This window comes from Zootermopsis nevadensis, unplaced genomic scaffold, assembly GCF_977971745.1.
Source record: "Zootermopsis nevadensis isolate Lab colony 2312 unplaced genomic scaffold, Znev_1.0 Znev_ptg000021l, whole genome shotgun sequence".
Taxonomy (NCBI): domain Eukaryota; kingdom Metazoa; phylum Arthropoda; class Insecta; order Blattodea; family Termopsidae; genus Zootermopsis; species Zootermopsis nevadensis.
This window is the reverse complement of record NW_028259153.1, coordinates 5,486,771-5,501,023: the sequence shown is the minus strand read 5'-3', so window position 1 is coordinate 5,501,023 and position 14,253 is coordinate 5,486,771. Positions and strand designations below refer to the sequence as shown.

The following is a 14,253-nucleotide window of genomic DNA, read 5'->3' as shown; positions in this document are numbered from 1 at the left end:
AATTATTGTATGTATGCAAGGTGGTTCGAAGCTCTAGTACAATTATCACAGTTTGTTGGGAAAATCATTTGGAGTAGAAAAAGTGAATAACGTTTTTTTATATATTCACCACTGTTTCCGAGCGACGACGTTTTTGCGTTCACAAGCTTTGTATTATTGTGATCGTTTGACAAAGTCCTTAAGTACTCCACTACAGCCTTTAATCACTCTGCATGTACAGGGCCTTTGTGTAGATATGTAAAATTTGGTAAAAAATTAAAATGTGGGCCTACAGGTTCAAAATGAGTGGAGGCACCTGACATTTATTAACCTATGAAGCAAGAGGAATTGCATGAGGTGAATCAAAGTGGACCATGAAATGAAGACTTACTATCAGTTCCCTAATCCGTAGAGACAAGATAAAGAATAAATCTTATACAGAAAAGAAACAGATTGGAGTATAAATGTTATAAAGATCGTGGCTTATGGTCTACAAAATTGTGACAACCTTTTATGTTGAGTGTGGTTACCACGATTCAGGAGTATACAGCATCCATAACCTGAAAATTCTACCCTCAAGATGGAGGTAATATGTTCCTCAGAAACTTTCGTATCCACCTACAATACAACATGGCGCCATAACACAGAAGAACACAATCACAATGTTCACTGACTAGAACCATTAGAAAGAACCATGGTAATTCTGAAACCTGTAGATTATCAAAAACACTTTTAATTACAGTTCATAGAGCTCTGTAGACGTAATCACAAAATCATAAACATGATACAACTGGCGATGGTACTAGAATAAAAGAGTTCGAATCTCGTTGGGGGTATGATGTTTAAATAGCACGTTTCGTTACTCTCAGATTAAGAACTGCAGATCGATGGAACAATATGGAGTTCAGTTTATGTACCAGAAAACAAAAAACCGTGGATGAACAGTTGTGATTATTACAATACTGAGGTGAATGGAGGGGCGGAGGTAAACAGGCGGGCTGGCAGATTATAACTAAAAACTAAACATCGAGTACTAATCCCGACGAGCATCTGACACTCCCTGCCTTTGTCGGGAACCGAACCCTCATAGTCATCCACTTTAATGAATTCCACCCGCTTTGAAAGAGGTTTTGTTAAGGATAACGAGGCGCATAAAAAGGACGTAAAGACTAGTTTTTTGAACGGAGAGATGAATATTCTGGTTAGCGCCCCTCAGTCAGCGCGATTTAATGAAATTTCGAAGAACATGGCGTCAGTCTCGATCAAGCCTACTAATGTGATTACATTGCGAACACCAACGAGTGTCATTACACAGATAATAGGTCTCGCCTGTCAACTTGAGATCGAAACAGAGCCCTAAACGATGTTCAAAGCCATTTTGAAGAACAGAACGTTAATATTCTGTCTGTAAAATATGTGCAGTTTCAGGAACAAAAACATTTTCCCTCATAACTTTTAACTCACAGCTCTCAATTCAAGATTCTTAACAGACGTGTTTTCCCTCACAAGATGACATTTACGAGATGCTCTGGTTTAACATGGATCACCCAGACGTCTCCGGACAGTGGTGAGCACTCCTGTTTATTTAAAAGTCTCTGGTTCCAGTCACATCTGCTAGACCAATTATCCCAACTGAGGTATTTAATGATAATATTCAGTACTTCCCGACACATTTTACCGCCCTACCACGGCAAATACTCCACCAACAGGTATGCTACCGCGTTTCATTCAAAGCTACATAACACAAGCAGGTGACACAGTACATTTAAATGAACAAGGACCCTAGGGCGCTATGTACAATGACAGAAACGGACACTGCATAATTCTGATGGAATCCCGACACAGAATATGCCACCTACTTCTTAGTGACCAATACAGAATGCCCTCATTTAGTAGTAAAACGTCTTTTGTATGCTTAACAACACTTGAAGAATATCCCCACTGGTCTATAGGCAATAAAATCTTTCAGAAAGAATACGCATGGAATTAATTTCGGGGCGAAATTAATAAAAAATATTCCACCGAAACCAAAATAACTGAGAATAGCCTCTTCAACAACTTAACATACCTGATGAACGAAAATTCACACAGCCCATTTATGATACGTGTTCCGGATGTCAATAAATAAATTACATTAAATTCAGAAAACATAAAAAAATGTTATATACTACGTGATGCAAATGTCTATCGCGATCAGTCTTGTTTTCGCACTTCGACGCTTTGAAGACAACTGACGGACTGGCGAGGGCAGGTTACAACATGACGTAACCTGCGTGGGATCTTTAAAATCCCATCAATATTTTGTGTTAATTAATCCAATCGAACTGTAGTGAATTGCAATCACACATATTTGAATAAGGGTTACGTATGATTTCGACCACTCTGTAGCATATGTTCTTTGTGTGAGAGCAACTCTGTAGGTAATGTAGTGCACGCCATTTTAAAATTGGGGTAAATATGTGTGCTGCATCTCAACAAAGGCGAATGTTTATGTGACTAAAAACGGGACTTTTCATTAGAGAGAACGCGTTGATTCCAAAGCACATTTCTATTTATTAGCGAGACACAAGCGTCCTCACAGGCTGGATAAACACGGGAATTTGTCAGAATACATATTAATATTTTTACACAGCAGTAGTAACTATGTGGACCAGTATTTTGAAATTCGGTAACTCAGAATTTTATCCACAAAATTTTGTCTGGATCTGAACATAAAAATTGTCCACATCAATATGTGACTGATCATGTAATGAAGACGTGGGGTGTTACCTTGGAGCTGGAAACATAACTTTGAAACGTTATGTAGATTAATTTCGATCTTCAAAAGGTTAAAACACAAAGCCACGGTCACATTCTCTGTAGAACGTGTAATCGCGTAATTAGCGAGATGAAGGAGTGCAGTGTTTATCAGAATCTGTGCTGTATCACTGGTTTGCTATGTTGCGGTATAGTGAAAGTGGAGCACATTCCTTCATGTCAAGTTGCCGCCCCAGGGCCACAGAATGCAAGGGCAGTACCAGGGATGTCCACAGCGACACAAAACCGTGAATATCACGAAATACCTCTATATATCCCGCCAAATGCCAGTGGTAGTCCAGCCTGCGCTTAAGTGTCTCTTGTTAACAAACAGAAAGGCGAGGAGGTCGCATTGCAACGCGTTCTCTTGTAGGAATAGTTCCGTTTCCCACCACGACACCAGTAACCTTCATTCTGAAAGCTTATACAGAAAAAAATACAGGGTAAAAGTATCTTGAGTTGCATCGAATTTTCTTACCCAGATCTACTTACATTCGTATTACAAAAATTGGACAAAATCTTCGGTTAAAGAGATTGATTTCAAAGCACAACGCCAGGAAACAGAGAAAGCTCTTTATCAGATCTCGTATCGGAATGTAATCGTTCTTTTGATACTGAAAACTAGTCTGAAAAAGATTCCTCAGCGATCACGTAGACTGAAGTGGTGACATCATCATCAGGACCCCGATTACCTTGACTGAGGTTTTCGGTAATTTTCCTCAATTCTTTCAGTATCTTGAAATAAACCACGACCACTTGCTTTTCAGTCCTTCCACGTTAACCTACTACTATAATCTATTCATACCACTTGGAGCTAAATAACCGTTACAATTGCTACAGCGTTGTTAAATAAACTATGATTCATTCATTCTCATGGTATTTATTCCACATTCACTCCACAGCCACTAACTACAGCTTCTTCGACCTTATAAACTATTTTCAAAGCACGAATAATCTGTTAGTCCATTTGTTAGTTTATTGTATCGTCGCCTTCACCAGAAAACTTCGTAATTCCTCAGAATTGCTGTCTGGTATCGAAAATCTTAAATTCAGCGTTGTAAGACGTTTTAACTCCTATTAGTTTACTTGAAGATACAAGTGCTTGTCAGCAAGGACTTTAGCTTGTGAGAGAGCTTATTTTGTGTCTCCGACAACAGTGACTGAGTTTACAGATAGTATTTTATGAAACTGGGTATGACAAATGGCGGGTGAGGCGGCAATGTTATTTATCGTGTAACTTCGCCTTTGTAGAATTAAAGACAGGAATGTCACCAAGTAAGCGTACAAAACTGCACGTAACACTTTTATTAAAGGTTAATTATATGCAGTCTACTGTTACTCCATGACTTGTAAATTCTAATGGAAGTAATTTTTACTTTTGAAAAGTATTCTCAATCTCACAGTTTTCCATCCAAGTTTATAAATATTCTTCCAGCATCATAGAAAAAAAACAGCCAAACCTATATCCAAAAGAATGTATATTTAAAACGCAAAAAAATGTGCTGAGAGTGTTATAATGAAGGTGGAAGGGAATTTCCAATTATGTAACACAGCAATGAGTTTCTTATATTACCATCGCCGTGACGGATTTCCATTCACCCATTACGTCAGTGAGTCACTAATTTTTTCCAAACCTGGGGCCGCATTCACCCTTTCTTATTGACTCGAGGGCAGCAAAATTATAAATTTTAAGACCCTTTTTTCGAAAAGCCGTGATACCCATCAACAAAGCTATTAAAAGTGACACACTATTACATGCAGGTTCACATATTATTCAATAATTTTATTTAGCAAAATTAGTCGTTTGTGAGACACCTAACATGACTTATACTCAACTGTAGTTGCCGTCATCAAATGTCATGCTTGAACGCCACGGAAGGACTTACCCTCCTCAACTCGCAGTCTTAAGTCACCTTACAGAGATCCTAGTTTTTACTACGCTGCAAGTTCTTTGCTGTCTTCACTCGTCTGGGCTCCATTGTTCGTGTTACATCCTTGAAGCATGCATGGTGACATCTACTTTGATGATTCAGTATCAAGGCTTCATTTAATTTGTTGGGTTTCACATGCATCCCTCCAAATGCCAATCAGTAACACGTGTCCTAGTTTTTTATTGGATGCTCATCATTAAGATGAAAAATGTCTCACAAAGATAAATACTGTCAGATACTAACCACAACTAACCAGACCTGTTGTCTGAAAGCAGGTTAAGTAATTTTAATCAGAGACGCTAACACGATATTAAAAATCACATTTGTGTACACGGACAACACATATTCGGGCAATAAGTTGAGAATCTTTGAAAACTTGGCAACCTCGTCAAAACATTTCTGCCTTTTATGGAATGAGAAGATGCATTATCGTGTTTGCATGAACCTGTTACTGTATCCTATCCTGAGCCAGATGGCGCCACAATACTTTAAAATAAGTTTTAATAATGCCCTTCAATCTACGATTTGAGGTTTTCCGACTGAAAAGTTTACCCATTTCTTCATTTGAGTTACATTCCCCGCCCGTCCACCTCAACCTCCTTCATTTGAAAATATAATAGCATTTAATGACAAGTCTTAGGACTCCTGAAAGAAATTCAGAATTAATTTGATATATTTAAAATGTATTATCTGCGATTCGCTCAACCGCTAATGTAGACATACTCTTAATTTAAATTTATTTCAAGAAACCCTTACAAGATCGAAACATGCTAAATGTTCAGAGCTACTACGATAAGCAGATGGGCTGCCGTATTTGTTTGGTCACCAGTTTCGAAGAGTAGGAAACACGATTGGGGGGGGGGGGGCAGTGTAAGCTTTCGCCTCTTAGCATGTGGCCCTGGACTTTATAAAATACTGACACGTAACGCACAAACCACTTTTGCATTGGTAGAGTTCAGGGCTAAAGCCTTGCATCAGGTTACCGCCTTCAAAATAAACCAAGATTACACGGCTACTCGAAGAATTCTTTAAGCCAAATTAGTTTCGAATGACAGATGTACAGTTTAATTTTAAAGACGTTATAGGTTTGTATTAATTATGTGTACCACCTCAGTTAACACCCATATCACTGCATTTCGCCCAAAGAGTCTATGTATAGCAGTAAAGTCTTCCCAGGCGATTAGCCGGAGAAGAAACGGACGGAGTTACACCAACGATCCGATGGCAGGGACTGAAGTTTCATTACACCTTCAAATCTTATCTAGCATATCTATAGGTACAATTAGGTACTCAGAATAAGAAACAAACGTTTTTCTGTAACACTGACTAGGCGGTGTCAAGATAAGAAAAGCGTTTTAAAATGTTATTTAGACGAGTTTCGTTCTTGAAGGGGTTAATATGCTTTAATAACACAGAATTACAACCCAAGTTATTCAGGCAAAACCTCTTCATGGCGGACGGAGCAACAAGAATACTTCAGTATGAGTACCACAGGATTCACGTTTCGCAACTTGTCTTCGTTGTGGTCCCAGTATTTTTTTGTTTTGTTTTCCATTTAGTCAAAACACAGATGGGGAGGGCGGTCTTAAAGTTCTGACTGAGAACACCAGGTACCAGGATGCCTGGCCACGCCACCTGCCTCCTCGTTGAAGACGATACCTGCATAGCATAGTATCCAAGCTAACATAGCTATAAGATGACTGGACGGGTAAAGCCATGGAATTGTAGGCCTTGAATTAAATTCAGTGAGTCCGTAAACAGACGGATACCTGCAGCGTCGAGTGCCATGCAGAGAGCGAGAAGATCTGCAGTACAAATTGAGTTCAGTTTCAATTTAAAAGCTTGTCAGTTTAAAATGAATGTACACCTCGTCTCATCATAGCCCAATGTGTACAGACGACTGTGTGATCCGAATAGCACGTGGACATGTCTATACAGAGGTTACGAGACGTTTTGGAGGTGCACACACAAATCAAGCTCCGGGAGTGATGTAGGCGACAACTGGCGTCATAATTACAGTCATTCTTAGTCTCCTTGTATTCGTCTGTATGTGGCTTTTCTCTGCCTTCCATTAAGTGTAATGATTTGTGCCAGATGCCTGTTAAGCAAAGACACTAACACGCCTTCCTAATTCGAAGGAAAACGCGGAGAAGCTTATTTTGTAGGCGCTACAATTTCAAAATATGGGAGTCTAAGGTATAACTCCCAAGCAGAGCTGGCATAAGTCATTATTGACCTAATGAGTGCTTTAATTTCATGTTAGTGCTTAATCGCTCAATTTTGAGTAGGGTGTAGACTCTAATAAATGTTGTGAAGACCTTGGCTTCGATAATTTCTTTATACAATCTCCATGTAATCTTTATATAAAAGACTACACCGAGATATTTCAGTTGGTTTACAAATGGGATATTCCGTCCGTTCACTTTAAGATGAGCATCGAGCAATCTAAATCTACGAAAAAAATACATCGCCTGACTCTAATCTTCATTGATTTCTATGTTCCAACGTCCACACGACAACTCCATTGAAGTGAGCCCACGCTGCAGCTTTCAGAGAACATAACCTCTCTCTGCGGTCTGTTGCGGTACAAGACATCAGCGGCGAGGGTTAGATGAACATACAGGGTTTCGGGGGCATGGTTTATGCATAGGGTGGGGGACAGGACGGACCCTTGTGACACCCCTGCTTTTATTTCGTTTAGCGCAGACATTTCGCCTTCAACCGATACTCTGAAATTCGTATTTAAAAGAAAGAAATTTACAACCGTCAATATGTGTCGCCCTCCACACGCAGTGGTCATTCTTGAGGTACATAGACGGCCTTTAATATAAACACGTCTTAAAATTCGAATGGTGCCATCTATAGGCTTTATCCTGATGGAGCAATACAATTCCAATAATATCAATCCTCCATTCACGATTCTCGTAATGTTCAAGAATGCCTATCGCGGAAGGCTGATGTCGAACACATTGGCTGGCCACCACGGGCGCCGGACTTGAACCCAATCCAGAATATGCGGAGTGAGGCGAAAACTCCATGTAAGAAACCTGACCTGACCTTCTTCCAAAAAACGTAGTTGCTCCATAGACCCTTGTGCCAGACACTCAGGATGAAGTTGCTTCGTATCAGCGTTACGTGCAATCCCTCAGTTAGTCAATGCCATGGCTGAGGCTCTTAGAACAGTCCTAACAGGGCTAACATACTGAATAATACTTTAGGAAACAGAAACGATTCGAAAGTGTGTTTTTGTAAATAAAATTGTTTGTCTAGAGTCAGATCACGGAAACTTTAAATCAGACTGCCAATTAACAACAAATCACGAAAACAATTAGAAAAGTGCTTATTTGTATCGCACCAATATGGCACTCAAAAAGTGATGATTTGAAAGATAATACTGACGATTACGTATAGCTCGGTAACAAAGTCATTCGACTTCTTGTACTTTAGACAAGCATCTTTCAAATATCACGATCTGCATATTTCTGCATCCAGTTCCAATTGCTCTTGGTATCCGTTCCACACAGACGTTTTGAAACATATAATTCAGTTACATAAACATCCACAATTGAAGTAAGCATTTGTGCTAACATAACAATCATTAACAGAAAAATATATGGACACATCGGGATTCGAACTTAGACGTAATATATTTTTCCAAAGTAGTCTCCTACCCTGGCGACTTGCTTGCCAGGAAAGCGGGCAGTTCTGCAAAATGCCTTCAGCCCAATTATTTCGTCAGGTTTCGTTACGCGATTCAGAAAAGCTATTAAAATTAATTCACATTTTCTTCAAATTAGGCGGACACATAAGCATGTACACGGATGAGAATGTGTACGGTTTACTGAGCCATTCGCGCTTATTATACTATTCGCTCGGAATCCCCACAGTACCATCGTGGGTCATAGATCTCTCTGCAACCTTCCAAATGCATGTATACACTGCACGACAAAAACGAAGCTCTTGAAATTTTCTAGGTTCCAAGCTGGAAGTAATGTAAACGTACAGCTGGTCTCATAATTCCAGACTTTCGAAATTTCCTAGTATTTATCAGCGCGTGACTTTTACATGTCTTCCAATGACTGTAATGATTTATGCCAGATGTTTGTTAAACAGAAACAGATATGTGTACATGACTTCGAAGAAATGTCGGTGTAATACTTTATCGCATGAAAACCACACATCCCACTTCCTGCCATTGATTTTCTGTTTCATTGCCAAGGAATCAAGTTAAATCTCATTCTTCCAAACGGCCTGCATATCATGAGCTTTTGTAAAGCACTGTAATCTAAGGCCGATGGAAGTTAGAAATAAGGCCGTAGCTCGATATGAATTGCAAAGAAACATAATATCCAAATTTTCACACCAATCAAGGCAGACTTATAGTTTTCATTTCTTTCCTTCTGGTTATGAAGCTGCATATTTTTGGAGAAGGTTTTCGACTTTTAGGAGGAGCACACTGCCCCCACATTAGGGTAGAAATGGTTTCTATCCCAGAAAACATCACGTCAGAATCTATAATAAAATCCCGAAAATATCTAAATAATTAGCTCACCTTCGAGACTTTGGTCGTACCCTTTGGTGAAGAAGAGCATGGCCTTTGCAGCTCGCTCAGGCGTTTTGAGGAGTCCCTGCCGGTCCGGGTTCTCGCCGAGAGACGAAAGCAACAGGCGATAGGCGCGAGACATGTCTGGCAGAAGAGCCTCTCTGGTGGGCGGTCGGTGGTCCAGCTCCAGGTCGTGGTGGAACGTGCATTTCTCGTGGCCTGTGGAAACATATGAGAATGAAAAAACCTGCTCTCTAACAGAACTGTGTGTGAACATGACCACTCACCGAGGTTAGGAATGCCTCCTCCACTCACTCATACGTCTGCATAGCGAGTGCTTAATGAACTCGAGACAGCTTTACCCATGGTCGAAAGACTGTCTTTCGACCATGGCTTTACCTACACTTGGTATAGACACACGAGTGAAGCATGCCTGTATAGATTATAGGAAATTGTTTTATTCGGAGACAAGTGGGATTATTTCGAAGCGATCGAGGGCCAGAGAGTCTGGTCAGGACAGTTGCATGGTTAAGTAACTTACAGTCACTAAAAATTGGTCCAGGTTACAGAAATACTACAAAATATAGGTCTATTCTAAACTATATTGAAGATTTCATTTCATATCGCAAAGAAAACATCTTAAAAATAAAATTATTAATGCTTAAGGAAATAATGATTGATTAAATGCAAATACGTGTAGCTTAAGCCTACTAGTGGCTCCGAAACGTCAATCTACGTCGGTATCTGTTTTTATTGATTCTTATAGTGTTTCAATTATAGTTTCCCCATAGAGTATAGAGTCCTTGAAAAGCTTATGATCGCTCAATTACTCAAGAAATTCCCCGTCTTTTACAGAAATTGAAAGATTTTAACGCCTTCATAAAGGTCCACCCTTTCGGAAATCGTCCTAAAATGTTATTCGAAAGAAGTTTAAGAAGTCTACTTGTATGGAATGTCATATTTACTGTCTTTTAAAGTAAGGCGAAAAGTATGAGAAACAAGTAGGATTTGAGGTTTTTACGACGGTGAGTCTGAAGATGGCTGTCTTCTGGGTTGTAGCGCGCCGTGTGGTCTGGTAGATGTTTACCGACGTTTCAGAGGTCCTTGCTGCATCCATCATCAGGGCGATCGCCCTATTGACAAAGGCATCAAGGGCTGAAACACTGGTACTTCTACCAGACTACACGGCGCGCTACAACCCAGAAGACAGACATATTCAGACTCACCGTCCCCATCTTCAGGGCTTAAGATGAAGACGGTGTGTTTGTCCGAAACGTCTGCATCTACCTACGAGTTAACACAGCGCCAAAACCTAGAACATCATTGATATGGAAACGGATTCTCATAATGCTATTTTTGCTATTGAATGCGTTAGACCAAGTGAAATATTGTGTATCGTTGCATTTTTTAATCAAAATAATCATATATGCGGTTACCTAATTTTCGTACACAAAGACATTAACGTTTAGGGACACCACTCACATGATTATGTTAACCTTAAATCATTCGACATAAAATAATAACCACAAACGTCGGTAAAGACGACTTCCGAAAGGAATTGTAGCTTCCCCTTCCTTTAATCGTAATGTTGACAAATCATAATTCCTTTCTAATAGACCGCAATATCAGTGCAGCTGAAGCAAATGCTGAAGTTAAATCAAAATATACCAATAAGTCAGTATAGTGACTAGCTACGGGCTGGACGACCGGGGTTCGATCCCCGACGGGGGCAGAGGATTTTTCCTCTAGCCTCTGCGTCCAGACCGGCTCTGGGGTCCACACAGCCTCCTCTACAACGGGTACCGGGGTCCTTTCCCGGGGGTAAAATCGGCCGGGGCGTGATGCTGACCACTCACCCCCATCTAGTGCCGAGGTCAAGGAAGAGAGGAGCTATACCTCCACACCCCCCAAACGCCTGTATGGCACGTAGCGGGACAAATTTTACTTTACTTTTACACAACGTGTCTGGTATAAATGTCACAATTACTACAATAATAATAAGATGGTAAAGTTGCGTCATATTGTGATATAATAAGTATATATTAAATCTTGTCCGTCTAATCACAATAATTCTTATTAAATATTAAAATATTACAATAATTAACATTTAAAATATTTAAAGATGTTCTTTATCTTTATCTGGTAAAAATCTGATAAAAATGTACGCTAGCATAATGTATGAAAATTGTATTTGAATTATTTATCGTTTTGAAGCTTTATATAATTATATGCACCTAAGGATGGTGCTTTTAGGAACTGAAACATGTCGTGAAACATGAAAAATGATGGTCTAATGTAAATCTAATATTTCGATAAAGAACATAATTTAATATTTTAAATATTTTAAATGTTAATTATTGTAATATTTTAATATTTAATAAGAATTATTGTGATTAGACGGACAAGATTTAATATATACTTACAATAATAATGTACGTTAAGTCTTTAAGATAAGCTGGTAATGATGGCTAGATGACAATTCTTAATGAATCCCAAGAGGAAGAAGTCCATCGGCGTGAGGTCCGGTGAACGAGGAGGCCATGAAATTGAAGCAGACCAAAGAAATAGAGACCCCAACAATCTCACATATCAGCATAGAAGTGAGGCGAGGCACATCTTACTAGACGACCACATGCCTGTGAGATTCGTACTTGGTAAATTGTGGGATCAGAAAGATCTTCAATCTCTTACGCAACATCCCCACTCATACACGCGCACATACACACTGTGTTCTGTGGTACACGAATTTCCCACTGGTAACGCACGTCGATACCCAGTCTCAACAAAGCTGTTACGCCATTCGTACATAGAATGTCTACTAGGAGGTTTTCTACCGAAAGATGTGAGAAAGTATCGCAAACTCTGTTATTTTCCCGAGCCAAAACAAACCCTGTGCTCTCTCAACACGGCTGTATGTCTCCCTCCATTCTTATTTTCATTGCAGAGTGCCAGAGATGGCGGGGGGGGGGGGGGGGGGGGGGCTGACAATCGACGAGAGAAAAACTTTAGGTTCAAATCAATCTAATGTTATTCCCAGCGTATTTCGATTCCAGTATGTATGAAGTTATTTTGGACTTATCCTGTGTGCAGTTTCGTTACCTTTCTGATGGTCTTACCCCGTTAGCCATTTCAGTAGATAATAAACGGAATTCACGTTATATCATCCTGCTGATAAGAACATAACGAAGGTCGACCAGCAAAATACGACGCGTATGTAAAGTAGTTTCCTTTGTGCAGTCACAGCAAACACAGTCCACAAAAAAATCGTTTAATACGCAACCCAGCATAAAATGCGTATAATTCATAATCCTACACCGAACTAAAAAAAAATGCCAAATTTTCTAGATGTAACTTACGCCTCCGAAAATAAGTCCCATGGTCTATTCTTATTCATTGTCTATGAGTAATTCAGGCCTGTACGTAAAATACCTCACAGCAACTCTTGATACGCCTCAGTTCATTGCCATTAGTACAATTATCTTGCAACAGCTCAGACATGCAGCAGAACGAGAATACGACATTTCAGTAGGTAAAAACCAATTGGAAGGGCACTGCATACATGACAATACCATCACAGGTCAGAGAAGACAGCAAATTGCAATTACGTCTTGTGGAATTATAATTTGACTTTGCTTTGTTCTGTTACTTTATGTAGGTTAAAACTATGAACGACGAACATACATTGCAGGTAGATTATGATCGTCTGAGATGAAAAGTGGAGGCAGCATGTTCCTCCGAAACGTTTATGCACAACAAGAAGACTACACACTTTTCTAAACACATCAAATTATAAAACGAAAACACGGCCCTGACATTGAAAAGAAGGTCTGGACCCAAATAAGCAACAAATGAACACATAGACGTGTGGATTAAATAGTTCAGCATTATCTAGCGTTTTACAAGTCAGTTCTGTAATACTCTGAAACTGTCTTAAGCATCATCCAACGTTCCCCAGGGACAACATTTGTCATCTTCCCTCTGCTTCCTCTCAACTTGCAGAATTCTTCAGTGTTCTTCATGCCTCTCCTTTCCTCATTCATACAACATTCGGTATATTCCTATGTGTCATATTTTATATCCATTTTTACTGCATCTCGTCTTTAATATTATCATCATGGCCAGTTCCTCTATCCTTTTGCGTGCCTAATTGGACTTCCCTTCAAAGTGTAATAAGAATTTAGACCTATACGATGTGTCATGAATGAATTGACTCTACACCGTCTTCTCGTGATTGGTTGTAGTAAAGTTAACTGTCGCAACTTTACAGAATTAGTATTAAGAGTAGATACAACAGATTTTTTCGAGACAGGTGATAATATTAGGCTACATCGAATAGGAAACAGTAAGATGATATTTGTAGTCGAAAGAAAATCGAAATGTCTTACGATCGCGTCCCATGGTGAGCTTTTGTATTAGCGGCGCTGAACTTTGGAGTTGTGCTACCAGTGTTAGTCTCAGTCTAATGGCAGACAGCCATCTGAAGAAGGGAGCACAGAAAATAACTGTAATGTCCCATAATTTATTTAAAATATATCTTCTAGAAAATTATGATATTTTAACAACGGTAAAAATGTGGATTGTGGTCATCTGGGTTGTTACGCCGTCTTACAGTCGTTAACCAAGGTTTCGAAGTAATGTGTAGTCTTCATCTTCAGTAAAGATCACGTACTCCGAAAAGATGGTAGCCGCCTGCGAGACTACACGACAACATTATTCTGGTGTTACCTAGAAACCAGTTAACCAGACGTAATTTTTTTTTACTATCAGAGTCAAAATTGTTCTCAGCGACTTCCGGTGATGGTAGCTTCAAACTGACAGTATGCTCGTGGTTTGCAATGTATGAAATTTGAGGTTTTCACGGCTGTAAGGATCACGATGACGGTCTTCTGGGTTCTGACGCCGTATATACTAGTCAGTAGAACCATACCGCCTCCATCTTCAGCCCCGAGGCTGTAGAAGAGTACGTTTCTCCGAAACGTTGACGTCTACCGACGAGGCTGCACG

The 14,253-nt window shown here is 39.7% G+C and overlaps 1 protein-coding gene across 2 annotated transcripts in view; it reads right to left on the bottom strand.

The window, feature by feature from the left end:
- Positions 1-14,253, bottom strand: part of Pu (GTP cyclohydrolase punch) — a 52,085-nt gene that overhangs the window by 22,019 nt on the left and 15,813 nt on the right. For both annotated transcript variants that reach the window (XM_022076899.2, XM_022076898.2), the window contains exon 2: positions 9,259-9,468. In XM_022076899.2, the coding sequence (XP_021932591.1) occupies positions 9,259-9,468 (210 nt within the window). The remainder of the gene's footprint in view (positions 1-9,258; positions 9,469-14,253) is intronic.